Source organism: Bos grunniens, chromosome 16 (assembly GCF_055505025.1).
Source record: "Bos grunniens cultivar Pamir isolate PY7600 chromosome 16, Bosgru_T2T1.0, whole genome shotgun sequence".
Lineage (NCBI taxonomy): Eukaryota > Metazoa > Chordata > Mammalia > Artiodactyla > Bovidae > Bos > Bos grunniens.
In genome coordinates, this window is record NC_141180.1 from 68,431,466 (window position 1) to 68,457,930 (window position 26,465).

Below are 26,465 nucleotides of genomic sequence, written 5' to 3' on the forward strand. Positions count from 1 at the left end.
CCTCATCCCTAGGACTCTCCAGGCAAAAACACTGGAGTGGGTTTCCATTTCCTTCTCCAATGTATGAAAGTGAAAAGTGAAAGTGAAGTCACTCAGTCGTGTCCGACTCTTCGTGACCCCATGGACTGCAGCCTACCAGGCTCCCCCGTCCATGGGATTTTCCAGGCAAGAGTACCAGAGTGGGTTGCCATTGCCTTCTCTGCTTCTCAGATGGTGCAGTGGTAAAAAATCTGTCTGCCATTGCAGGAGACATGTCTTCCACCCCTGGGTCAGGATGATACCCTGGAGGAGGAAATGGCAACCCACTCCAGTATTCTTGTTTGGAGAATCCCATGCACAAGAGGATTATCTAATGGGCTACAGTCCTTGGTGTCACAGACAGTCAGACATGGCCAAGCAACTGAGCGTGCACAACAATACTCAGATCACACGGGGGCAGAAATAGTCCCAAGAACCAGAGCAGAAGACTTAAAACTCAAAGAATATTTGGTAGAGTACCTCAAAAGTCCTTGTCTTAGAAGCAGGAAAAAATAAACATGTGACAAGTCATTGCTTTGACCCCACCTAATAAAGCCTGACCTAGAAAAATCAAAATGTTTTCAAGTAACTTAACTGTTACTAAGAATATTTATGGGGCTTCCCAGATGGGTCAGTGGTAAAGAATCTGCCTGCCAAGCAGGAAACACTGGCTCGATCCCTGGGTCAGAAAGATCCCTTGGAGAAGGAAATGGCAACCCTCTGCAGTATTCTTGCCTGGGAAATCCTATGGACAGAGGACCCAGGTGGGCTACAGTCCATGGGGTCACAAAAGAGTCAGACACAACTTCACAACTACAACAACAACAAGTAGAATATTTATAAGAATGAAAAATATGTGGCACCAAAAGAGGTAAAATCGTAACTCTGGCATCCTATCAAAAACTACCAGGTAAGCAAGAAGCCTGGAAGACACAATCCATCATGATGAAAAAACTCAGTCAGCTGCAACTTCTCCAGAAATGATACAAATAACACAACCAGTATACAAGAACACTGAAACGGTCATCATAACTGCATCTCATACTGTCCAGACGTTAGAAGACTGAAGATGTTAAGGAAAGATACAGGTTTTAAAAGACACAAATTAAACTTTTCAAGATGAAAACTACAATATCCAAAGTGAAAAACACAACAGTGATAATGTCACATTACACCATTAAGACTAAACCGCAAGGGAGAAAATAGAGTATGTGTGTCTATGTGTCCCGGTCATCACAATTCCTGAAAAGAAAATTACAGGCAGAGTCTCAAGGTTTAGAAGCTTAAAATTTTATAGATCAACAGAGAAACTTGAACTGGGATGTAAAATACCCTCCCACTGAGACCAAAAAGGAGAAGAAAAAAAAGAGGGAAAAATGACTTTAGATGGGAGATTTTGATTTTTTCCTTTTAGAAGCATTAATGGTGTGTGTGCATGAGTGTGTGGGTGTGTGTGACTTTCCTTCAGAAGGGGAAGGAATAGAAATGAAAGTGGAGCAGAGGGAGAAAGGAGGTTTTCCCCAGTGAAGGCAGGTCTGCAGAGGAGGGCCGTGCCCAGCCTGCAGAGATCCCAGAGACGAAGTGAGAGGCAGATGGCCAGGGGCAGACACCACAGAACAGACCACCACCAAAGGGGGACAAGATGGGTCTCCAGACCAACAAGACAGCTGGTCCTTGGCACAGAGAAGAGGAACAGGCAAGGCATGCACAGTGGGTGGGGAAGGATTCTCTTCCTTCTCATAGTCTTAACCACGTGGATCGGCTGTGTGATCGTGGGAGGGTTATGTAATCTCCCTGAGCCTCCATCTTCTTATATAAAATGGAAATAATTACGTAGACCCCATGAATTGCTTTGAAGATTAAGTGATACAACTGCCTAATCAGTAGCATCTATGTTCTTGGGAGCTGGGATGCAGGTGGTGAGGTGTCTAAGTAAAAGTGAGCTGCAGCAACCAGACTCACAGGCTCAGGTCCTTAGCACGTGGACAGAACAGTAAGCTTGGTGTGATGCCTGCGTTGACCTCTCTAGAATGTTTGTTTGCTTCTTTTTTTAACATGTGTTCAGTTAATCTTGAAAAGCTATTATTTTCACATTTTAAAAGACACTGCAAATGGTATGATTGCAGGTATCAGTTCAGTTGCTCAGTTGTGTCAGACTGTGACCCCATGGACTGCAGCACGCCCCATGAGCTTCTGCCTGAGGCTCCAGAGAAAGGCCCGTTGAGCTGGGAATCCCGGTCACACCCACAAATTCACTAAAGCCTGAAGAGCTCAGAAGACTGCCTTGGAACAGAGTATCACAGGGAGTGCTAGGATACAGCTCCTGGGGCTGAAAACGCAAACAGAAAACCCCCCAGAGCATAATATTTTTGTGTAAGTACTTCTTTAAAGTTTTACTCATGAAATGTTTCGTTTCTCCCTGCCCTGAGTACCAAAATATAAGTGGCGTATAAGACTGAACCAGTTGTAGGTAGGCACCATAGTGATTCAACATGTGCATGTATTGCCAAGTGGTCACCGCAATAAGCTCAGTCAACAGCCATCACCTCACACAGTTAAAGAAGCTTTTCTTGTGATGAGAACTTTTAAGATCTAGTCTCTATCAGATCATATCAGTCGCTCAGTCATGTCCGACTCTGTGACCCCATGAATGGCAGCACGCCAGGCCTCCCTGTCCATCACCAACTCCCAGAGTTCACTCAGACTCATGTCCATCGAGTCAGTGATGCCATCCAGCTGTCTCATCCTCTGTTGTCCCCTTCTCCTCTTGCTCCCAATCCCTCCCAAGCATAGGAGTCTTTTCCAATGAGTCAACTCTTTGCATGAGGTGGCCAAAGTACTGGAGTCTCTAAGCGACTTTCAAATACACAATAGAGTACTGCTAACTGCAGTCACTATGCTGTGCCTCAGATCCCTGGGACTTAGCAGCTGGGAGTTTGTACCTTTGACCTCCTTCACCCATTTCCTCCGCACACACCAACCCCCAACTCTGTCAACCACTAATCTGTCCTCTGTATCTATGAGTTGTGTGGCTTTTTTTAGATTCTACTTATAAGAGACTGCATGCGTGCTCTGTTGCTTCAGTCGTGTCCAATTCTTTGTGACCCAGTGGACTGTAGCCTGCCAGGCTCCTCTGTCCATGGATTCTCCAGGCAAGAATACTGGAGTGGGTTGCCATGCCCTCCTCCAGGGGATCTTCCCGAGCCAGGGATGGAACCCACGTCTCTTATGTTGCCGACACTGGCAGGTGGGTTCTCTACCACTAGTGCCACCTGGGAGCCCAGCATGAACATGGGGGTGCAGATATCTTTTCAAGATAGTAATTTCAAAAAATGTCGTATTTTTATGTTTATTTTGGCTGTAGCACAATGCTTGTGAGATCTTAGTTCCCCAACCATAGATCAAACCAGGCCCCTCTGCACTGGAAGCATGGATTCCTAAGCCCTGGACCACCAGGGAATTCCTTGGCATATTTTTAAAGATGCTGGATGGTTGTAGATGCAAGAAGACTGGATGAATGAAAAAGTAGAGAGAGAAGAGCCTTCACAGGTGGGCTGAGATGACTGGCCATTTTCTCTGCCATAGCCAGGCATAGGCAGAGGGGAGGATCTTAGACCAAGCAGAGAAAACTCCAGAGTGGAGAAGATATTAGCAGAGCTTCCATATAGGCTGACACAGTGGATTAGACTGTAGAGAAGGCCCAAGCATATGACCAGTCTCCCATGTAGGACACCTGGTTTGTGCCTCTGGTGCCCAGGCGGTCGGGCACCTGGTCTTGAAAAGCCGAATGAAACCTCCAGCACTCTGCCATGTGAAGCTGTCCCTATGGCTCTGTGAAAAGAAGCCTACAGTACACAAATGCTGATGAAAGCAATCAGAAAAAAATGGGGGAGTCTTTTCATTGCCTCATCTCTCTGGAGCATGAACTCCCTCCAGAAAGGCTGGAGCCATATGACTTCACCCTTCCCTCACATCCTCATCACCCAGGGACTGACGCTCCAACTAACAAAAGTTGGAAAGGGTGAAGGCAACTGGAGATATGCTGATTTTCTTCTCTTTCACTGCTGGGTATCAAATGATAACTCAAAGATAAGTTGTTACACTGGTAAAAAAATATTTGAAAGTATTAAGAGTGAATATGAGAAAATATCATATGCCAACACTGCATTGTAGAGAGAAAGGGCAGAGGTGGGGCAAGTAGAATTTACCACCGGGATGACAATTTATAGTAACAGACACCATTTCAAGCAGTAAAAGTTAAGGCATGTAATGTAAAGTCATAGTTATAAAGACAACCAGTTGGAGCAAAAAAATAAAACCTTCAAATGAATCAGGAGGAATATAAAAGCAAACTAAAACAACAGTAGCAAAAAAAATCACACAGACTATATACTTTAAAATAATAAGAACAGAGAGCATAATATAAGGCGGTAAGACAAGGAAGTCTGGTCATTTTCCTTTTCTCTTGTACAAGAGGCGTGGAGGGCTGTTGCCCAGGCTGGCACTGTAGCTTGTGGCTGTGCCAGAGCCCCAGGCCCCTCTGCGTTTCTGCCCCGCCATCCTCACCATCCTCGCCGCTGGCTTTCATCCTTTGAAAGCTCACAATGGCAAGATGTGGCAGCTGGCGATGGCAGAAGGACAGGGACAAAGGACAAGAGTCTGGCCTCTCTCAGAAGTGCCTGGAACAGTAGGTGGCACATGATAAGTGTTATTTGTTGAGTGATCACATGTTTCATGACCCTGCTGATACTGGGTTAGGAGCCACTTTACATACATCCCCAGGCTGAGCTTAACCCTATGTTGTACGCAAGTTTTGAAATTTCCCACTTATTTGTCTCTCTCCCGGATAAGATTCACCCCTATATTCCTTAATACTTACCAGAGTAACGAGCATGTAATAAGCACTCAGTATTTGTTGAATAGTTGAAGAAATGAGCGCAAATCTCAGCCCTTTATTCAACAATCTTTTTTTTGGTGTCTCATATGTGCCAGACGTTGTTCTGGACATTTGAGCAATACAGATTCATTCTTATTTTTCATCCCTGGTGGCTCAGATGGTAAAGAATCTGCCTGCAATGCAGGAGACCCAGATTCCATCCCTGGGTCAGAAGATCCCCTGGAGTAGGAAATGGCAACCAACTCCAGTATTCTTGCCTGACGGGCTACAGTCTATGGGGTCCCAAACAGCCAGACACGACTGAGCGACTAACACACACACACACACACACACACACACACACACACATACACACAAAGAAAAATGAAGTTTGTTTAGGAGAAATTTGTGTTGTTTATAGACTATGACTGCAAAACTATAGATTCTATGGGAGTTTTGGAGACAGAGCCCAAATAAGCCCTAAATTTTTAATCAACCAATGACATATTCTGTCCTCTCTTGTAATTTCACAAAGAAAATGAATAAAGGTAAAGGTTTCACAGTGAAATCAGGCAGCCATAGTTCATCTGCACATTCAGAAGCCAATGAACCTGGGAAGATAAAAAGGGGAGTACAGGGGAGAAGGGAAAAGGGAAGAGAAGAGTGTTTGAGAACAAAAATGCAAGGATTTTTAAGGGGAAAAGGCAAACTAAATAAGTAGAAAAGAGGGAGTGAACAGTGTTTCTGAGAAAGAATAAACAAATCTGGATAATGGACTGTTTACTACATAATGTTTGGCACAGTTTAATCATTAACTAATACCAATTACTGCCGGAGTTATGCTGTGGCTAAAATAGACTTTAATTTGATGTGATCATGGACACTTGATGTTGTCTGTGAGATCTCAGACACACGTGCCAGTGTCCTCATCCTATAGCAGCTCTGCAGTCTGATGCCCCTCTGGTTTCAGACACATTCTCGGTTGCCCAGACCTGCTCTTTGTGGACTGACTCACATTTGATTTGATTCTTGGGTATGGTTTCTGCCAGGAAAAGAAAAAAAAACAAAAACAAAAAAAAATCAACACTGCAAATCTCTTTCACTGTTAGTTCTGAAGTGATCTACTGTGTAAAACAACTCTGCTTATAAAAAGAGAACTGAAAGGTAGACTTTCTCTCCAGTATTTCTGGGATTAATCCATTGTCTTTTTCTCACAACAGGGGAAATCTGTATAAAGGGTGGGGGGTGGGGAGTCTTACTTTTAGGTCTTCTCAGAAGTTTTCATTGTCTATGCAAGGTGAAGAACGATTCAATGAAATATGTAAAGCATGAATTCTAACATGTAGCCACCTATAAGAGAGCTGTTTTATTAAAGACTGTGGCTTCCAGGATTGAACAGGATCATGTAATTTCATGATGCAGCCGCTGTGCTTTGAAGAGGTTTCAGTTTCCTCGGGAATCAGCTGTTGTCTCATGGTGAACAAGCCAGTCAGGAGAGGGACAGGTGAGTCCGGAGATCACCACAGATGCCTCCAGCCCCACAGGGACATCTGAATTCTTACCCCACTCTGCCCCGGCTTCCCTGCCTTCTTGCACACATCCACCATCTTGCTGTAATTGAGTGTAAGCATTACTAATCACTTCACTCTGTTTGTATTGCCCGCTCACTCTTTCATGTGGGGGAGACAAATACACCTCAATCTTGCTTAAACAGAATGTGAGAAAAGAAACCCCGGGCTAGGAGAATGGAACAAACTCCCACACGAACCAGGCTGCTTATAATAGTTCTGTGCACTGTCTTTGGTGTGTTAAGATCTCACTGTCTCAATCAAGAGCCTGGGAAAAATAGCATCACAAGAGGAACAGCTAGAGAGTCATAAACAAGATACCAGATCAAGATGAGACAGAATTTAAAACCTGACAGTGATAAAGAAAAAAGGCAAATGTTTCTCTAAGTAAAAATTACCTGATTTTCACAAAGAAAGTAACAAAACTGTAGAGCAGGTTGTAAATGTATGTATCCTGATCTTCCATATCACCTGAGACAAATGATAAAATAAGATTATGTGCCTGATCTAATTTTGAGTTCCCATCAAATATATTGTCCTGGCTTTCTGCTTCTAAAAATCCAGTTAAAAGCAAAACACATAGGAGGAGAAAACAGAGACAGGAAGAAACTAGAAGAGGGGCTATGTTTGGAATTGTTGAATAGAACCTTCCCAGTTGGTGGCAGCCATTGCCTCAATTTGGAGGTACTCCTGGTCTAAAGCGAATTCATGCTTTACAAACATTCTGAGGCCTAGCTTAAGCTTAGTTGGCCTCCAAAGGGTTAGATTGTTCAGCATTTCCTTTTATCACTTGAGGTACTCCCAGGATACTTCAATTATCATCCTGTTTGCCTGAGCTACTTCATACTCAAAATGGGGTTCCTGACACTTGCAACCATGAAAATTCCATCTTAACAACAGACATCACAATAGAAACTTTCCACCACTCCTAACTCAAAATGAAATAACTTAGCGCTTTCCAAACTCATCACAGATTGGCTCAAAAACCAGAGCTGGAAAAGGTCTGCAGTTGGGAGTAATCAATATTTCCAGCTATGAGTATCTGTAAAAAGCAGATGGTGAGAAAATTAAATTGGGGCTGGCAGAAATAGTCTGTGATATTTCCACATCGTTAACATCTTGAACATACTTATCTCTATCATATTAGTTTACAAAAACACACTAGCTAAAAGCAAAGGAGACCCATGACAAATAAACATGGATAGAGAAAGGAATGGTGTGGAAGACTGGCCCAGTGACTGCAGAGCTGCTGTGCCAGGAGCCCTGCCTTTGGAGCAGTTGACATGCAAAATTTACTGAGTTTTAAGAAGTCTAGGCAAAGGGCCCTTGCCTAGGAATAAAAGTGTAAAATACATTACCTACAACAAATTACATCTAAACCCTAATTTTTCAGGGTCTAGTCTTGATCACCGTAGAATCTCAAAAGGAGCAAAAATCTCCCTCTACCACTGCCATGGGGGAAACTGCTTAAGAATCTCTTTTGACTTCTACACAGAGGAAACTGGTAAGTAGTTAGCTGATACAATCAAACTCACAAATCAGGCCAAAGTTAGAGCTTGGTACTGGAACCACAGCCCTTTGAAATGCAGCAAGATTAGCACATTACTAGGATTTAAGGGACATAAGACTTTTCATTGAATTTTTTGTAGGAAACGAAAAAGGGGATAATGAATCAAGCCTACTGGAAACATATAGGCAATGGAAACTGTGGAGGACCACAGACCATCTGACCCATGAAAATCGTAGAGTGGGTCACCACTGACTTTAAGCTGTTCACCTAAGAAGGAAGATTATGACTTATTTTGAGAGTAAGACATTTATGATGAAATAAGTCTTCAGAGGGCCCAACATCACTACTTGGTAAAAATAAATAAATAAAAGTAAATAAACACAAAAGCAAAACATTAGAAAAGACATGAAAAAAAAAATGCAGTTAGGATAATGACAAGAAATGAGTGGAAAGGATAGAACATGTCAGGCAAGATAGACTCTTTCAGGAAAATCACACAATTAATGGAGAAAAACAAAGGAATACAAGTCACTGTTGTTAACCATTTAAATGTGTGGTAAAAGCAAAGGCAAATCACTGGAATCAAGTTGTTAGCAACTTGAAATATTAACACAGTCATTTATTGAAGCTATTCTCTGATAACTAAAATATATTTTCCAATACAAATGGCCTCTCCAATCTGACCTTTGAGCGTCTTTGCCTTTGCATTTGTGTCCTGTGTCATGAAACAGAACGTTCCAGTCCAACTGCAAATAACGTGTCAATGTTCTTGTAGCACAGTTTCCATTTATCTGAACTTGTGAATAATGCTTGCTTTAGCACTGGCCCAATTTTATTTGCAAAGCATAATCAAATAGAGTCTGACAAGACTACTTTCTCTTGTTGAAATGATTATAAATCATGGGTGAAAATAAATGAAAATGAATCCAATGTGCAGGAAGGATATCAGTGATAATAACATTAAAGGTGGGTCTAGATGAGAATGTTATTGGTAAGATGAGATCCAGCGGTGAGTGAGGTGAATCACATGAGCTCAGTTCACTGAAGGTCATTTTCTTATAATCTCTTAAATTATAGAAAGGAGGGCTTTGGTGTTTACTATAAGTAGATTAGAGCAGGGTGAGAAAAAGAAACTAGATTCTTATCTTGCTCAGTTTGCTATTACTGAGATCACTGAAATTTCCCAAATTGCAAGATCTTCTCTTATAAAACCTATCAATCAGTTGGTTTCTTCGTTTAGAAAATAAAACTGCAAACATGTCTAAAATGTTTGATCCTTTTCTTCATCAATGATATCAAGTAAGTAACAATGACCCCATCGATGTTCTACTTAGACACAGAGAAAACTCTTTCCAAATTTACCTTTGCTGAAGCTTTTCAAATAAATTCTATGACATGTAGCTGAAACACTGTCGGTGGCCTTACCCACAAGCCTGGAGAGGGAAGGAGACAAAACACACCCAGGTAGTGACCTTAACTGAAACCCCTAACCAGTGAGACTTTATGCAAATTCAACAAAGCTTTTCATAGACTCCTTTAAACTCTGCAAATTATATGGGCCTCCATGGAGAAAGAATCTTAAAAGAAAAAAATAAGAGGGGATATATGTATACATATAGCTGAGTTACTTTGCTGTGGCGAAGCTAATACCATATTGTAAGCCAACTATACTCAAAAAAAAAAAAAACAACAACAACAACTTTGCAAAGTTTTGTATGTTCAGATCCATTCTTCCATGGTCTTCATGTATGTAAGAGGTATCTACTTGCTGAAGACCATTTTCTTCACTACAGGTTTTTGTACTTTCCAGGGGGTGATGCTTTTGCATGTAGAAACAGGCGGAATAGCACATGTTGATTTTGTAGTAAATGGCAATAGGATATTTTTAGAAAAATGAAGTACAGTTGATTTGCAATATTGTTGTTAGTTTCAGGTATATACAGCAAAATGATTCTGTTATGTGTGTATATATACACACATATATATATATTTTTATTTCCATTCTTTTCTTATAGATTATTATAAGATATTGAATATAGTTCCCTGAGCTCTACAGTAAATCCTGTTTCTCTGTTTTGTTGTATGGTAGTGGTTATTTGTTAATCCCATAGTCCTAACTTATCCTTCCACCTGCTTTCCTCTTTGATAACCGTAAGCTTGTTTTCTATGTCTGTGAGTCTGTTTCTGTTTTGTAAATATTAACAAATTTATCTGTACTGTTTTTTAGATTCCACACATAGGTGACATATTTGTCTTGTCTGACTATATTCATTTGTATGATAATCTCTAGGCCTATCCATGTTGCTGCAAATGGCAGTGTGTCATTCTTTCTTACGGCTGAGTAATATTCCATTGTGATATGCACCACAGCTTCTTCACCCATTCGTCTGTCAATGGACATTTAGGTTGCTTCCGTGTCTTGGTTATTGCAAAAAGTGCTGCTATGAACATTGGGCTATGACTGTATCTTTTAAAATTAGTTTTTGTCTTTTCCAGATATATACCCAAGAGTGGGATTGCTGGGTCATGTGGTAACTCTATTTTTAGCTTTTTAAGGAACCTCCATACCGCTCACCATAGTGGCTGCACCAGTCTCCATCCCTGATTCCTTCTTCTCCACATCTTCTCCAGCATTTATTATCTGTAGATTTTTTAATGTTGGCCACACTTACTGGTGTGAAGTGAGACTTCATTGCAGTTTTGATTTGCATTTTTTAAAGTAATTAACAATATTGAGCATCTCTTCATGTTCCTGTTGGCCATCTGTATGTCTAGTTTGGAGAAATATCTGTTTATGTCTTCTGCCTATTTTTTGATTGAGTTGTTTGGTCTTTCTTTTATATTGATGAGCTGTTTGTTCATGTATTTTGGAAATTAAACCTCTGTCAGTTGCATCATTTGCAAATATTCTCTCCCAGTTCATCGGTTGTCTTTTCATGTTTTTTATGGTTTCCTTTGCTGTGCAAAAGCTTACAAGTTTGATTAGGTCCCATTTGTTTATTTTTGTTTTCATTTCTTTTGCCTTAGGAGAGTGATCTGAGAACATACTGCTATGATTTATGGCAGAGAGTGTTTTGTTTAGGTTCTCTTCTAAGTGTTCCATGGTGTCATATCTTATATGTAAGCATTCTTGAGTTTATTTTTGTGTTTGGTGCGAGGGTGTGTTCTAACATCATTGATTTACATGCAGCTGTCCAGCTTTCCCAGTACACTTGCTGAAGAGACTGTCTTTTCTCCATTGTATAATCTTGCCTCCTTTGTAGAAGATTAATTGACCAAAGGTGTGTGGGTTTATTTCTGGGCTCTCTATTTACAGCACTTTGCTTCTGCCCCACAATTTCAGAGTTAGCCCCTCCTTAGTGCATTCCTCTGTGATGGCACTTTCCACTCTGATGACCTGCTTAAGTATCTGTCTGCCTGACTATACTCTACCCCTCTTTGGACAGATATTTATTCACCTTTGTATCTGCAGTACTTTGGTCTGATACATTGTAGGACTACCATTAAAGTTTATTAAGTCAAAATATTTTGTTTAAATGGATCAAAATTTCTGTTCATGTCACAGAATCTTACCACAGAGATGTATTTCTTATTTTAAAATACAATCTCATAATCATTATTTTCTCCCATGATTCCTAATACCCACAGTAAAATGTCAGCAATGCTCAGCATCAGTTTAATCTATATCAAGATTGGAAAAGTCATGCAGCAAAGCCCTCCCTATAAGGATTCAGGCAGCTGGAGGGGAAACTAAATGTAAAATCAAGTCAGCAAAGATGAAAATTTATCCCCATTGAAACCGATAGCCATAATCTTAAATGTTTTATTGAACCATATCTCCTAGACATTTTAAAAGGTAACACTGGAATTTTTAATGCACAATGTCTCTTCTTATGACACCATAATGGTAGATGTATATCTTACACATTTGTCAAAACACAAAGAATGTTCAACACCGAAAGTGAACCGCAACGTACACTAAGGATTTGAGGTAACAGTGATGTGTCAATGTATGTTTATCACTGATTGTGTAACAAACACACCACTCTGATGTGAGATATTGATGGTGGGGAAGACTGCGGGGGAGATGGGGGTGAAAGGAATATGCGGGAACTCTGTACTTTCAGCTCTATTTTACTGTAAAGCTCCAAAAATAAAGTATTAATTTTTAAAAAAAAAGATAACATGAAGTATTCCTTTTCTTAGGACTGCAATCTGGTTACTCAAGCACAGTTTCACAGAAGAAATATACAGACAAGATCATGTTTGAGAGAGCCCCTGTTTATCCTATTGACTTTTGTTAAATCCTCTACTATTTCAACCAAAGTTATTGATTAAGTAAAGATGCTATTTGATCATTTGTCATTTCTTAATAGATTTCACAGAAAGGAATCAGACAGCAACATGTGGTATGACTGATAGGAAACTTCAGTGCCATGCCATAGACCATCAACCCTGCTGATACAGTTCCTCTGGATCTGCCCAGCTCTGGTACACACAGGCTTTGCATGTGCTGCCAAGCAGCCTTTGAAACAGCAGCTACATTAGTGTGCCACTGAGGTGGCTTCAACAGCCCACTGTGAATTTCAGAGGGATTTCCCCCCTCCCCCTGAATCAGGAGTTTAGTTCTCCATTTGGGCTTCAAAGCACACAATTGTAACTGCATGCAAATGCTTGAGCTTGAAAGTCTATATCAAGGTAGCAAAAGATTGGAGGTTTAAGGAATTACTAATACATAAGTGAGAGAGACAAATACTTATTTGCTCTCTCTTACCAGAGCTTCCTAACATGCTATCAAGAGAACATTATTTGTGCAAACTATTTCCCTACTTACTGAAAGTACAGTTCTCAAAAATGTTAGGACATTGCTGCACACCACCCACCTCCATTTAGACTGATAAATGTACATAGGTTCTCAGAAGATCAGCAGTGGTTAATTTTAAAAGTTTATTTAGCTTTAACCCAACATTTCCCAAACTTATGTGGTTCCAGAACCATTGCTACAGCTGGTATCATAGTTCTAATAACACTTATTAACATCCAAAGGAATTACTGTTACAGAAATATGCTTTGCAAATTATTAGTATATTTTGATAGCAATAATAGTGGCCTTTAGAAGTAAACTTTAAATCATTTTTCTCTATCATAACATGTCCACAATTATCCAGAGGAATGAGAGGTTATTAAATAAATAAACATGAGCAATGCTGAAGATTTTAACTGAAAAGTAACTATGGATTGAACTACAAGAAACACACAAATGAATGTCTTTATGTCATACATCTCTGAACCTCATCATTTTTGTCTGGGTAACTTCCCGAGGCCAGCTTATTTCACTAGTTTTCTTCCTAAATGCATCACATTATCTTTCAAACATCAAATGTAAGTAAATTTTTAAATATAAATGTGATTCCTTAAAATATTTTTTTATCCTAATGACAGAACTAACTAGAAAGAGTAATACTCAATTCCCTTTTGTCAACTATACCTAATACTTTCAGAAGCTTGCTTCTCTAAGTAAAATTCGTTTTGTCTTTTCAGGGGTAAAATATAAACTGGACAGTCTATAAATAAATCACACTGTATATACAAACTCTGTAAGAGCTTATATTGAACCAACCCCTCTTCCCTAATAATTAGTGATTAGTCATCTGGTTTCAGGAGACCCCAGTTCGATTCCTGGGTTGGGAGGATCCCCTAGAGAAGGAATAGACTACCCACTCCAGTATTCTTGGATGTCCCTTGTGGTTCAGCTGGTAAAGAATCTGCCTGTAATGTGGGAGACCTGGGTTCAATCCCTGGGGTTGGGAGAAGGAGAAGGCTATTCACGCCAGTATTCTGGCCTGGAGAATTCCGTGGACATACAGTCCATGGGGTCACAAAGAATCAGACACAACTGAGCAAGTTTCACTTTCACTTTCTTGGGGTTTTATTTTAATTCTTGATTTTTATTAAAGCTACACTGTATCTCTCCAGAGACACTGCCAAAATTCAAATCATCATCTAAAAATTATATTATTGGCCTGGCTGAATATATTCTTATTTTTACCATAAGCAGTTTTTATCCTGATACTGTGCAATTCTTTTGTATCAGTGTATTTGCATATTATGTCATATTTTATGTTAATGATTCTTTTGTTTGTAGTTTTTTTTTTAATTTTACTTTATTCTTATCCTAAGCAGTGGTATACAAAAAACTCAGTTTGATATATTACTTATTTGAACTAAATATTAAAATTCATGTGCTCCTTAAGATCAACTTGTATGTCACAAGTAGAATATCTAGCACATACCTTGGAAAGCACATGGAAATTTCTTGCCACAGAAATAAGGAATGAGATGTGAAGTAGGGAAAAGTTAGGGTAATTTCTCATAACTCTCCTTCCTACCAGATACATGCATTGTACAAATAAACTAAAAAGTATTTCTATACACTGCTTTCTGAAAGAAAAAAAAAGTCTTTTAAAATATTGTGATCAAATGAATTTATAGTCAAGGACTATCCAAATCATGGAGGGGACCCATCTCTAGTCTCCATGATACAGTAAATCCACCAAATGAAACGTTTCATTGAAACATGCAGTCTTTATGAAAAAACAAGCATCCTCTAGAACCAAAGATTGATTTAACATGTGGTATGTGTGTGTGTGTGCCTCTGCAGGCCTAAATTTCTTTCTTTCTGTCTAATCAAGTGACCTAGTCTCATTTGGTTAGGTTTTAACCGCAAACATCACTGTATGCTCATTTTTTTTTCAAGATACACGTCACAACACACCAAGAAAGGGGGAACTTCCAGCGTCTGTGGCAACATCACTTGATAAACAGACTTGTCTGCACAGCGAGGGCCTGTGAGCCGTCACTATATAAAGCGGCAGAGACGCGGATTCACAGACATTTGCCTCCGGAGACGATGCGAGCAGCAGCCATCTCCACGCCAAGGTTAGACAAAATGCCAGGCATGTTCCTCTCTGCTAACCCAAAGGAACTGAAAGGAACTGATCATTCACTTCTAGATGACAAAACGCAGAAAAAGAGGCCCAAGACTTTGTAAGTTCCTTCATTTTGTGAACTTGGACTTAGGTGATCTTTAATGGCAGAACGATTGAAAATGAATGGAAGAAAATATGAGCCTTTAGTTTAGCTAGATCAGAGCAAGGACCTCTGTGAATTATAAGTATATTTGGTTGTATTTAAAAGTGAATCATGCTAGGGCATTAAATGAAGTGGGAATTCTTCCAGACTTTGGCTCATAAAAAGTGGCTGTCTCTTTAATATAGCCATACATTGTATCAGCTTTTTTCCTGATTCCTTAGAGAGGTTAACTTCATGTTCTTTTCTTTTTAATAAAAGGTATTGTACTGAATAAACATGAATATTTACTTTTGTGTCTTTTGTAGTGGAATGGACGTGAAAGCATACCTGAGATCTATGATCCCACATCTGGAATCTGGAATGAAGCCTTCCAAGTCCAAGGACCTGTAAGTATACTAATACATGCAACTGTCACTATATAAGCAGCCTCTGCACTAGCTCTATATTCTAACATGACAGTAATACTGATATAATGGACTTTGTTTCTTTTAAGGAACAAGCCTAATAAGATTAAGCTACATTAGTACCAATGTAAATTAAGTACAAATGTGTGTGCATATGTTTGCTATTTATTATACTGTTAGGCTATATTTGGATATTTTTCACATGTTACTGGCAGATACTTTCATAACAATAGTAATTCTAAGCGAATTATTATTTTCTTATAGATACATTTTAATAAAATTTATTAGTCATAGAATCTTAGTTTGGGAAATTATCAAAATGCAGCAGCATTCTGATTTCGTTTGTGTTTACACAAAAAAATACTCATGGATGTAAATACTGCCCCCTTGCAGACTCTCTGCTGATGAAGTGAAGCAGTGGTCTGAATCCCTGGAAAAACTTCTTGCCAACCAAAGTAAGTGCAGATGAACTGTTGGATGTCTCTGGCTTTATCTCAGTGTGCAGACAAATTGAACAGACTCATTAAAGTACAGTGTTGTGGGTGGAGGGTGTGTGGAAAGCTGCCCTCTGGTAGTTGTGCAGCACTGACAACTTCAGCACGTTATGCCTCACTGTGGTGTCACGGCTCAGAGCTCAGTGCTGCTTCCACCCTTTAGAAAAATTTGCCAAGGCATCTAGGTACTTCCAGGGGTCATTATAGGAGCAAAATTTTAAATTAGGCTGGGTTTCTGGAGTTTAAACTTTTAAGAAGTCAATTAAACATCTCAACCACTATTTTGAAAGCTTACCTAAAAGATGTATTTTTGTACCATGGGATATAAGGAGCAGGATTCACTCAGTCCATTAATTATATTCTCCATTCATATATGTGTTAAATCACTCATTCAGCCCACTTTTATGTGCAGGCATTTTTAGAGCAACAAGGATTCAAAAGCAGTGTCTTACTGCCTTGAAGGTGGTTGACACACATGGCATATAATCACATTATATAAAACATGACACATTATAACATAGATATGGTAATAAAAGACTTTAAACCACAGAGTCTTGTGGGGAGTTTCTGATGAAGACGGTGAATGAAATCAGCTCACCTTAACCCTCATCATAGACATTGGGATCCTGTTAAAATTAGGACCTCAGTCAGGGACATAGATGGGCAGCTTGTCCCTATCCGGGGAGCTGATCCTCTTCTCCCAAACACCCTCACATGGGGATCAAGTAGTTCAATCTGGTTCATCTGCTTATTATCTGCCTTAGTTTACAATTCAGAAAAACAAATGATGCTATAGAAATGGCCCATTGAAAGGCCTCAGTAATATAATCAGTACAGCATACATATGTAACATACAGGCCTCACATCTTCTGACTTATGTGAGTTGGATGGAGAAATTATATTTGCTAATGATTAGCATGCAATCAATGCCTTTTGTCAGTATTTTATTCCCTAAAATACTCTGCATTCTGGCTGGGTTGGTAGTACAAGAGACTGTTTTTTAATCTGCAGAGCAGAATTTTAATTTGATTAGCAGATGAAAGTAAAGCACAGTTTTGTAGCTACCACTAAGCAGCTTTGTGACTGTGACAAGTGAATTTGACCACAGATAACTATAAATGAAGGGATCTCTAAGGCTTTCCCATCTCTACAAACAGCTATTTCAGCAGGAGCCAACTCTCTCCTTTGTACACAGAGACTATGCTAGTATTTTTCTTGTAAAATTTCTCCAAGTTATTCATTTATTGGCTCAACTAATTTATCTTACCCCCTCACTCTGTCTTTTTAGCTGGTCAAGACGTCTTTGGAAATTTCCTGAAGTCTGAGTTCAGTGAGGAGAATATTGAGTTCTGGCTGGCTTGTGAAGACTATAAAAAAACAAAGTCTGATCTTTTGCATTGCAAAGCGGAGAAAATCTATAAGGCATTTGTGCAGTCAGATGCTGCCAAACAAGTGAGTTTATTACCATCAGCTTATATGTAAAGGAATTTAGATACAGGATAACATTCAACATAGTTGCAAGATGAAATCCTTTCTGAGCATCATGATTTTCACTGCTGTATATCTAAGTGTATTTCTATAGTTCAGTGCAATGATAATCTAATTTTCTATATCTGTGAAAAGATTAAATAAAAGATTGGTTTTGTAAAACAAGCTAACTTGATAGGGTGGGGTAAGGAGTAAGGTGACACTTACCAGAACTGTGTGTCAGGGGACCCTGGATGAGCTGGCTTATCTTGGATTAGGAAAAGGAGGGATTAGTGCAATACATGGATTACAGCAGCACAAGTTATTTCCAGTTAGAAGTAATGCCCACTTCATGCTAAATATTCCTGGTTCAAGCATCCTGTGTTCCTGTAAATGTGCACATCACATTTTTTGATACATGTGTCACCTTATATAAATATTTAAGAGAGACTGTAAGCTAACTTGGAACAAAGATATCTCTGCCTCTTTGTGATATTTCTTTTTTTAACTCCTCCACACCTAGTAAAAGGCATGTTTAGCATAGGCATTCAAGAGATATTCAAGCTGATTTAAATAACAGTTTAGAGCCACCATCCCCAGATAGTTTAAAAGCAACAGTAACATCATAAAATATACAACAAATGGGAAGTGTATATGAACTAATGTGGATTTCTTTTTTAGATCAATATTGACTTCCGCACTCGAGAATCTACAGCAAAGAAGATTAAAGCACCAACACCCACGTCTTTTGACGAAGCCCAAAAAATCATATATACTCTTATGGAAAAGGACTCATATCCCAGGTTCCTCAAATCAAATATATACTTAAATCTTCTGAATGACCTTCAGGCTAATAGTCTAAAGTGACTGGCTCCTGGCTGGAGGGAATTAGTGATGGCATCAAGTACAGAAGGAAGGCAAGAGAGTGGCTCCCTGGGGGAACACTTTGGCCTTTTTGGACAACTCACAGGCCCAAGGGAAGAACCCATGACTCAGAACAGACTAACATGGAAGCTATCCAGGCTCAGGGCTGAAGATGTGTGAGGTGAACATTAGAGATGGTAGAAGGAAGGAGATGCTGTGGTACTGTCATAAAATCAAGTGGACCTGCGTATTAGAACATCCCTCAGCACTGAGAAGGCCGGGTAACACTCGCCACACAGAAACTGTGAAAAAAGATTTTGAAACTCATTAAAACATGCTGTAAGCTTCAAGGTCAAGTGGTATTTATGCTGCATAGTATTATACAGAGACTGGATTGAGCTGCTGAAATTTCTTTTACTTTGAAAAGTCTGTGTTTCAGAATCTCCATTGCTGTTGCAGACCAAGTTTTTCAGTGTTGTTTGTTTGATTGTTTGGGGGGCTTGAAAGAGATGAAGAAGAGAACAATGTATTTAACTTAAGCTATTGCCTTAAAGTTGGAAAGTCAGAATATATTTGTAAATTAAATTATCACAGTGTCAATAATAAATGTGAGTTTTGTATTAATATAGAAACGATTTCTGTTTATATTTTCTTGCCATCTTTAAAATCTGGTGCTTATTTTTCAGATTTAACAAAAATTTAAGCAAGAGTCTACTCTCTTTTACCTCTTCAACATCAAAAACTATCATCCAATTAATTTATATTATATGTATTATGTGCATGTATTGGACAGAATTCATTAGTCTTCTCTCTTCTATCACAATGTATAAAGATCAAACAAATATAATATGCTCTCATACAGTCATGCTTCAAACTGATGAGAAATTGAAGTCTTTAAAAGGAATGGGAAATTTATTTCAAGTCATCTAATTAACAACTAGTAGTTTATTATGTTTTAAAGCTTATAAAAGTCAAATGTATTTTCTCATTTAATGTCTATATCAATCCTATGAAAGCAGTGACTAGTAAGATTAAATTGCTATTTCCCAAATTTAACTACTAAAATTACCTAGGATGTTAAAAAACAAAACACCAATTTCAGGACCCTACTCCAGACTGACTGAAGCAGAATCCCCAAGGTACAGAATCTATATTTTAAGAGGAAATTCCAGGTGATTCTGAAGATGCTCTGGTTATCCAGGGTCAGGAATCCTGGGGTTAAGAGAGAGTCCTAAAGTCAGGGATTATATACATAAACCTTCTGAGCACACCATTTCTGCTCCTTCTACTCCACAACACTGCCCTCAACTGGCCAGAAGACATTTCCTAAATCCTCGAGTCTTCTGCAGTCCTAGGTGTTACTTAAATAGGAACACAAGACTGCTCTGTAGGAACACCTACATAAAGATAATCAAGATGATGTATAGCCCAGCATATCCTGCAAAGTTATATCTTCCCATGCACCCGTGTCCCACGTATTATTGAATCATCAGCCATCCACACACCACAATGTGATACTCTGGACATTCTCAGTACACACTAGGTTGTCATTAGGCACATAGCAATGGTGCAATATGTAGATGGGTTTTAAAAGTACTGCTCCTGAATTTCCACGGGACAATCCAAATTGTCTCTCAGTTCAGTTCAGTTCAGTTCAGTTGCTCAGTCATGTCTGACTCTTTGCGACCCCATGAATCGCAGCACACCGGGCCTCCCTGTCCATCACCAACTCCCGGAGTTCACTCAAACTCACATCCATTGAGTCAGTGATGCCATCCAGCCATCTCATCCTCTGTCATCCCCTTCTCCTCCTGCCCCCAATCCCTCCCAGCATCAGTCTTTTCCAATGAGTCAACTCTTCACATGAGGTGGCCAAAGTACTGGAGTTTCAGCTTTAGCATCATTCCTTCCAAAGAAATCCCAGGGCTGATCTCCTTCAGAACGGACTGATTGGATCTCCTTGCAGTCCAAGGGACTCTCAAGAGTCTTCTCCAATACCACAGTTCAAAAGCATCAATTCTTCGGCGCTCAGCTTTCTTCACAGTCCAACTCTCACATCCATACATGACCACTGGAAAAACCATAGCCTTGACTAGACGGACATTTGTTGGCAAAGTAATATCTCTCCTTTTCAATGTCTCTACCTTAACTTAATTCCATGATTTAGCAGCTATAACTATTATAAAAGAGGCTTAGGAGGGAAGTCCGGTTTCATCACCATCATCAGGTATTTCTTTCCCTTACTCATTCCATCACAAAATTCCCTCGGTTATCCTTCTAAAATCTATGTGTGCAGTTGGCATGTCACTTGCTCTTTTTCTGTGCCCCCTGCGCTAACATGGGATCTCACTGCTTGCTCATTCATGTGATTTGTTTCCTTTCTTCCAGACAATTATTTTCAATCCATCCTCTGAATAGCCACAGACGTCACTTTCCAAGACTCAGATCTGGCCATGTCATCTCCCATGACATACAATATAGAGTATAAATTTCACTTTCTAGAATTAGAAACATTCCTAGTGAGATCTTCAAGGTATAATTTGCATGACTCCCCTCTAGGTATCCTTCCTACTTGACATCACTCTGCATTACTTGTCTTTTTTGAAGAAGCCTTCATCTTCACTTTCCTTTGGTTAATCTACTATCTCTACAAATGCTTTTTCCTACCTCCTTCTAGTTTTCAAAATCCAATGAATTCTTCAAGGCACAGGTAGAATTACTCTTCTATAAAGGCTTTCTAATACCTTATATCACTATATAGTTATTTTCAATGTCTACTGGAGGTGAACTGAGTCCATATAAACACAAAACACTCTGCACCTATTTCTAGCACTGCCGTCATGTTAAATAGTTCAGGCCCTTCAAACTGTGAGGAATTAGAAGTGCCACTGTCTAATACACACATTGGTCATAAAATATATGGTTCTGGTCTTTGTCTTCATAAGATATCATGTTAAACAGACATCCAATTTAAGGACAGATGATCAAAACAAACATGTAAGACATTTCTTCACTTTCAAAATGACAAAAAAATGTCACCATGGCTGCAGAGATTCAAGATATTGCAGAAAACTTGAAAAGATTTCTTTTCATTGGCATTGCTTATTATGGTGTGGATGTTTTACTAAATCATTTACAGGAATATGATTAGAGAAATCTGATCCACTCATTCCATCTGAGATGCTCAGCTCATATGCTGTGTTCTATTGTAATAGTAAAGCACTGGCAGTGAACAATAAGTATGATTTGTATGTATGAAAATCAATTCATCTAAAAATTAAAAACAAATATACTTTTCTCAGACATATTTTACATTAATCCTAATATAGTATGTATATTTTAGAAAAGTTGGAATCTATGAAGGTAGAAATCAGATGCTCTGAATGAAGTCCAATAAAAAGTACACATTTAGCACATATAGGATAAAACTAAAGTTCAAATTTCTTTTACTTTGTATGCAAACATAGACTAGATTGGCTATATTAATAGGAATCTCTGATGATTTGTCATTAAAAATAAGAAATTCTGACATATGTGAAGGGAAAAATAGAGTAAAAGCTGATTTAAACTACCACAGATATAAATAAATGTTGTTAGTACACAGAAAAAGAGAATTTCCTCAAGACTGCATGAAATCCAATCTACAGAACAACAACAACAACAATATATACTGCCCAACTGCAGAAATACCACTACCTGTCTTGTTGAGACCAGTATCCTAAAAGTGTTACGGAACCAAACTAGGATCCACTTGCCCAACACACATCAAAACCAATCTACTGACTCCAGGCTGTGGCGGATCTACTGACAGCAGGCTGTGGCGGATCTACTGACTCCAGGCTGTGGCGGATCTACTGACTCCAGGCTGTGGCGGATCTACTGACTCCAGGCTGTGGCGGATCTACTGACTACAGGCTGTGGCGGATCTACTGACACCAGGCTGTGGTGGATCTACTGACACCAGGCTGTGGCGGATCTACTGACACCAGTCTGTGGTGGATCTACTGACACCACGCTATGGTGATCTACTGACAGCACATTGAGGTTTATTGCCAGGCATCCAACATGGGACCAAGCAAGGAAAATAGGCTGAAGAGACTCAAACTCCACAGTGGCTTTTAGGGAAGGGTTTTTGAAGTCAGTGTTAGGGTGAGGATTGCAGGGTGTCTGATTAGCTCATGGACATTCTTCTGATTGGCTGATGATGAGGTAACAGGTGGTATTTTGGGAGTCAACATCTCAACCTTCTGGTTCCAATCAGTCTAGGGTCTACCTGCTTGTGAAGAGCATGCAGTTAATTTCTTGCACCTGGTGGGGTTTTCAGTTCAGTTCAGTCGCTCAGTCGTGTCTGTCTCTTTGCGACCCCATGAATCGCAGCACACCAGGCCTCCCTGTCCATCACCAACTCCAGGAGTTCACTCAGACTCACATCCATCAAGTCAGTGATGCCATCCAGCCATCTCATCCTCTGTCGTCTTCTTCTCCTCCTGCCCCCAATCCCTCCCAGCACCAGAGTCTTTTCCAATGAGTCAACTCTTCGCGTGAGGTGGCCAAAGTACTGGAGTTTCACCTTTAGCATCATTCCTTCCAAAGAACACCCAGGGCTGATCTCCTTCAGAATGGACTGGTTGGATCTCCCTGTAGTCCAAGGGACTCTCAAGAGTCTTCTCCAACACCACAGTTCAAAAGCATCAATTCTTCGGCACTCAGCCTTCTTCACAGTCCAACTCTCACATCCATACATGACCACAGGAAAAACCATAGCCTTGACTAGACGGACCTTTGTTGGCAAAGTAATGTCTCTGCTTTTGAATATGCTATCTAGGTTGGTCATAACTTTCCTTCCAAGGAGTAAGCGTCTTTTAATTTCATGGCTGCAGTCACCACCTGCAGTGATTTTGGAGCCCAGAAAAATAAAGTCTGACACTGTTTCCACTGTTTCCCCATCTATTTCCCATGAAGTGATGGGACCAGATGCCATGATCTTCGTTTTCTGAATGTTGAGCTTTAAGCCAACTTTTTCACTCTCCACTTTTACTTTCATTAAGAGGCTTTTGAGTTCCTCTTCACTTTCTGCCATAAGGGTGGTGTCATCTGCATATCTGAGGTTATTGATATTTCTCCCGGCAATCTTGATTCCAGCTTGTGTTTCTTCCAGACCAGCGTTTCTCATGATGTACTCTGCATATAAGTTAAATAAGCAGGGTGACAATATACAGCCTTGACGTACTCCTTTTCCTATTTGGAACCAGTCTGTTGTTCCCTGTCCAGTTCTAACTGTTGCTTCCTGACCTGCATACAGATTTCTCAAGAGGCAGGTCAGGTGGTCTTGTATTCCCATCTTTTTCAGAATTTTCCACAGTTTATTGTGATCCACACAGTCAAAGGTTTTGGCATAGTCAATAAAGCAGAAGTTGGGGTTTTAGTATCTGCAAAATAACTTGAGGACATGGTGGCTCAGAATATTATCTACAGCCCCTAAGGAGAAAAATAAAGGTTCATGATTCTGTTTTATGGCTAAAATACCATTATTTTATCTTGTTTGACTGTTTTCCTTTCTGTATTTTCTCACTTCTCTGATTAAGTGTGCTCTTTGGAACTCAGGGAAGACCTAGGAGGCTAAAGGTTTTCTACAAACAAGAGACTGGGGACATAAGGGAGGGGAGTCTACCTCAGGAAAGCTCTGCAAGGTCCTGCTTAGTTTCAAAAGCTAAAACTGTATCACTCCAATGGCAAAATTTTGCATCTTACTCAGTTCCTAATCTAAATGAAACTTGTCTACAAATAAGTCAGTGGCAGAATATAGAACCTTCTATGGATGTTTCTATATAGTCAGTATTTAACTGGGTATGTACCCCTCAGTGGTTCATTTCACTTGAAATTTGAAAACAGGACAAAAGAGAAATGAAAGAGAGGGAGGGAAGGATAGATGGAGAGAAGAAATGAGTTGGCTGAGTGTCTTGAATGTTTATATTACCTTACATCTCATTTGAAAACCTGACTGCCCTGAAATGCCACACATATTTTATCTTCTCAAATTGAAGTTTAAAGCCAAAAGTGATTGTGCTATAGTTTAGAATTGTCTATATTATTTTAAAACTGCCATAATTGATGAAAGATTAGGCTAAGGATTCTAATCCAATCCCAAAAGAACCAAATTTATAAACCCATGTGGATCTTGCCTTAATCTGGAATGTTGCCATTTGGGGAAGACCTGTGGCAGGAGTCTTGATGATTGAAAAAGAAGTCAGGTTCCCAGGCTCAGGGAGCTGTTCGGTTTACATAAGAAGGAATGGCGCATGGTAAGCCCGTGTCTTAGACATGGACCACTGTGTCAGCCATGTCATTACACTTCAGAATTAAATGTCCTTATCATCCTTCCTCTCTATCCTATCAATCTCCAAGCAGAGTCAGAGGTCCACAATCCATGTAGCTGAGTATGTGCAATTTCTAAGAGTTTAGGGACCCTCCACACAGACACTCTCCATGTCACTCAGAGAAAAACCAGCCTCCTATTTCTCAAGTGAAAAGCATAAGCCTTCTAAAAAGTTCTTTAACTGCACATTTTCTTAGCAAAAAATAGTTACTCAAGTAGTAATGGTTTAAAATAGACATCAGATTGGTTCATCCGGGAAAAGATTTTGGTTTTGTTCTGATTTTAATATGCACTTTTGCTTGTTATGATATTAGCTGGCTCATTTCTCCATCTTTTCCAGAGGAAAGGGATAATTGGGTTGGATCTTGAAGAATAAATAAACCCCATCCAGGGAAGAAAGAAGGTGAGGACATTTCAGGAAATAGTTTGTGAAAAGGTCAGGAAATAAGAAAAAATTATACTCTGTATTCAGCAATGGTGATTTATTCAGTGTGGCTGGACTATATGGGGGCAAGAGGATAAAAGGAAGAGCAGAGAAGGTAGTTTAGGGCATATTCTGAAAAGAAACACAGTCGTTCCAAAGAGCATGAGTTTTATCCTTTATATGATAGGTCACCACTGAAGTTTGAAGAAATGAGCAAAAGACAGAACTATTGGCGTTGACTTACAAGTTACTTGTTGAGTCCACATCAGAACTCTCTGGGATAACCACTCTTAACCTCATCTTATTGATCAACAAAAGTATAACCAAAAAGATGGACAAATTTATCTAAGGGCACAGAACCAGTGAGTGGCAGACCCAGGGTTTGAATCCAGGTATGTGTGGCTTAGCAACTACGCAACAACAACAACAACAAGTGTGTGCTTCCGAAGACTCTGCACTGTGTCAAGCTCCTTCCTGCAAGTGACATGACTACTTTGTGTTTTAAAAGCTAATTCCGGATTTGGTGTGGAAGACAATTACAAAGGAAGACATAACTCAGGAAGAAAAGCTAAAGAGGAAAGCAGTTTTGTAGCCCAGCAAGAGAGAATCAGGGCAGAAATCAAGGCAATGGGAAGAGGGAGAAAGGACAAGATTCGGGGAGTGATTTGCTGTGAGAATAATAAGATAGAAGAACATGGGTGGTACCTCTGTGGTGTCTAGCCTGGGCCCTTAAAATCACAACAATGCCCTTTCCAGCTCAGTTTTAAATAGATCACCTTTGAGGTCTTTCAGTTGCAAATATGCATCAAACAACTCAGAAGAAGGGATCCCTGGAGGAAGATTAAGGCATATGTTTGTAAGAGGCTCCACATGCAAAATAAATTATGTAGAGCTTTCAACAGATAACAGCTTATTCATAACGAACCTACATACAAAGCATTCCACATTTTTTCCCTCAAAGATCTCTAGGACAAAAGCAGAGTCTTGAAAGCCCTCATCCAGACTGAGAATAAAAACCAAGGATGAAGATACTCAACAGATTTGCAGCAAGAAATTGCTGAGATTGAAAGCACCTTTTAAAGACAGAAAACAAAACTGAAGTGTAGGATCCAGACGAGAGAGACAAGGCTGTCAGACAGAAACAGAAACTGCCCCAGTGATGAGCAGCAGCAGACAGCATGAAGGGGTGTGATGACCGTGACTCTGCGGCAGGAATTCTGTGTCCTCAGAGGGCAGGCTTGGCCCCTAGCTTGACAGTGGATCCATGTGACCAGTGGAATGTTCTAGTGCTCATTTCTTATCCATGGAGACAAGAAAGAAGATGAGAAACCTGAAGGTAGCCAGTCATTCCCCTGGCACACTTTTTTCCTTC

General features: G+C 39.8%; 2 protein-coding genes across 4 annotated transcripts in view; one reads left to right on the forward strand and one right to left on the reverse strand.

Annotated features, from left to right (window-relative positions):
* The window catches only part of LOC147356961 (uncharacterized), a 356,040-nt gene that overhangs the window by 67,985 nt on the left and 261,590 nt on the right, over nt 1-26,465 (reverse strand). The window lies entirely within an intron of this gene.
* Nucleotides 14,862-18,925, forward strand: RGS1 (regulator of G protein signaling 1). 2 transcript variants are annotated; one of them, XM_086345341.1, is made up of 5 exons: nt 14,862-15,019; nt 15,370-15,450; nt 15,862-15,923; nt 17,251-17,414; nt 18,111-18,925. In XM_086345341.1, the coding sequence occupies exons 1-5, from the start codon at nt 14,883-14,885 to the stop codon at nt 18,294-18,296; spliced, it is 630 nt and encodes a 209-aa protein (XP_086201467.1). In that variant the 5' UTR covers nt 14,862-14,882; the 3' UTR covers nt 18,297-18,925. The 2 variants fall into 2 exon arrangements, with proteins under 2 accessions (XP_086201467.1, XP_086201469.1); XM_086345343.1 differs by having other exon boundaries at nt 14,862-14,911.

What these genes read in the sequence shown, in the direction of transcription:
- RGS1 (XM_086345341.1), top strand. Translation starts at nt 14,883, where the DNA reads ATGCGAGCAGCAGCCATCTCCACGCCAAGGTTAGACAAAATGCCAGGC. An exon ending in AAAACTTCTTGCCAACCAAA is followed by an intron (nt 15,924 to 17,250) that starts GTAAGTGCAGAT and finishes CTGTCTTTTTAG; the next exon opens with CTGGTCAAGACGTCTTTGGA. An exon ending in AGTCAGATGCTGCCAAACAA is followed by an intron (nt 17,415 to 18,110) that starts GTGAGTTTATTA and finishes TTTCTTTTTTAG; the next exon opens with ATCAATATTGACTTCCGCAC.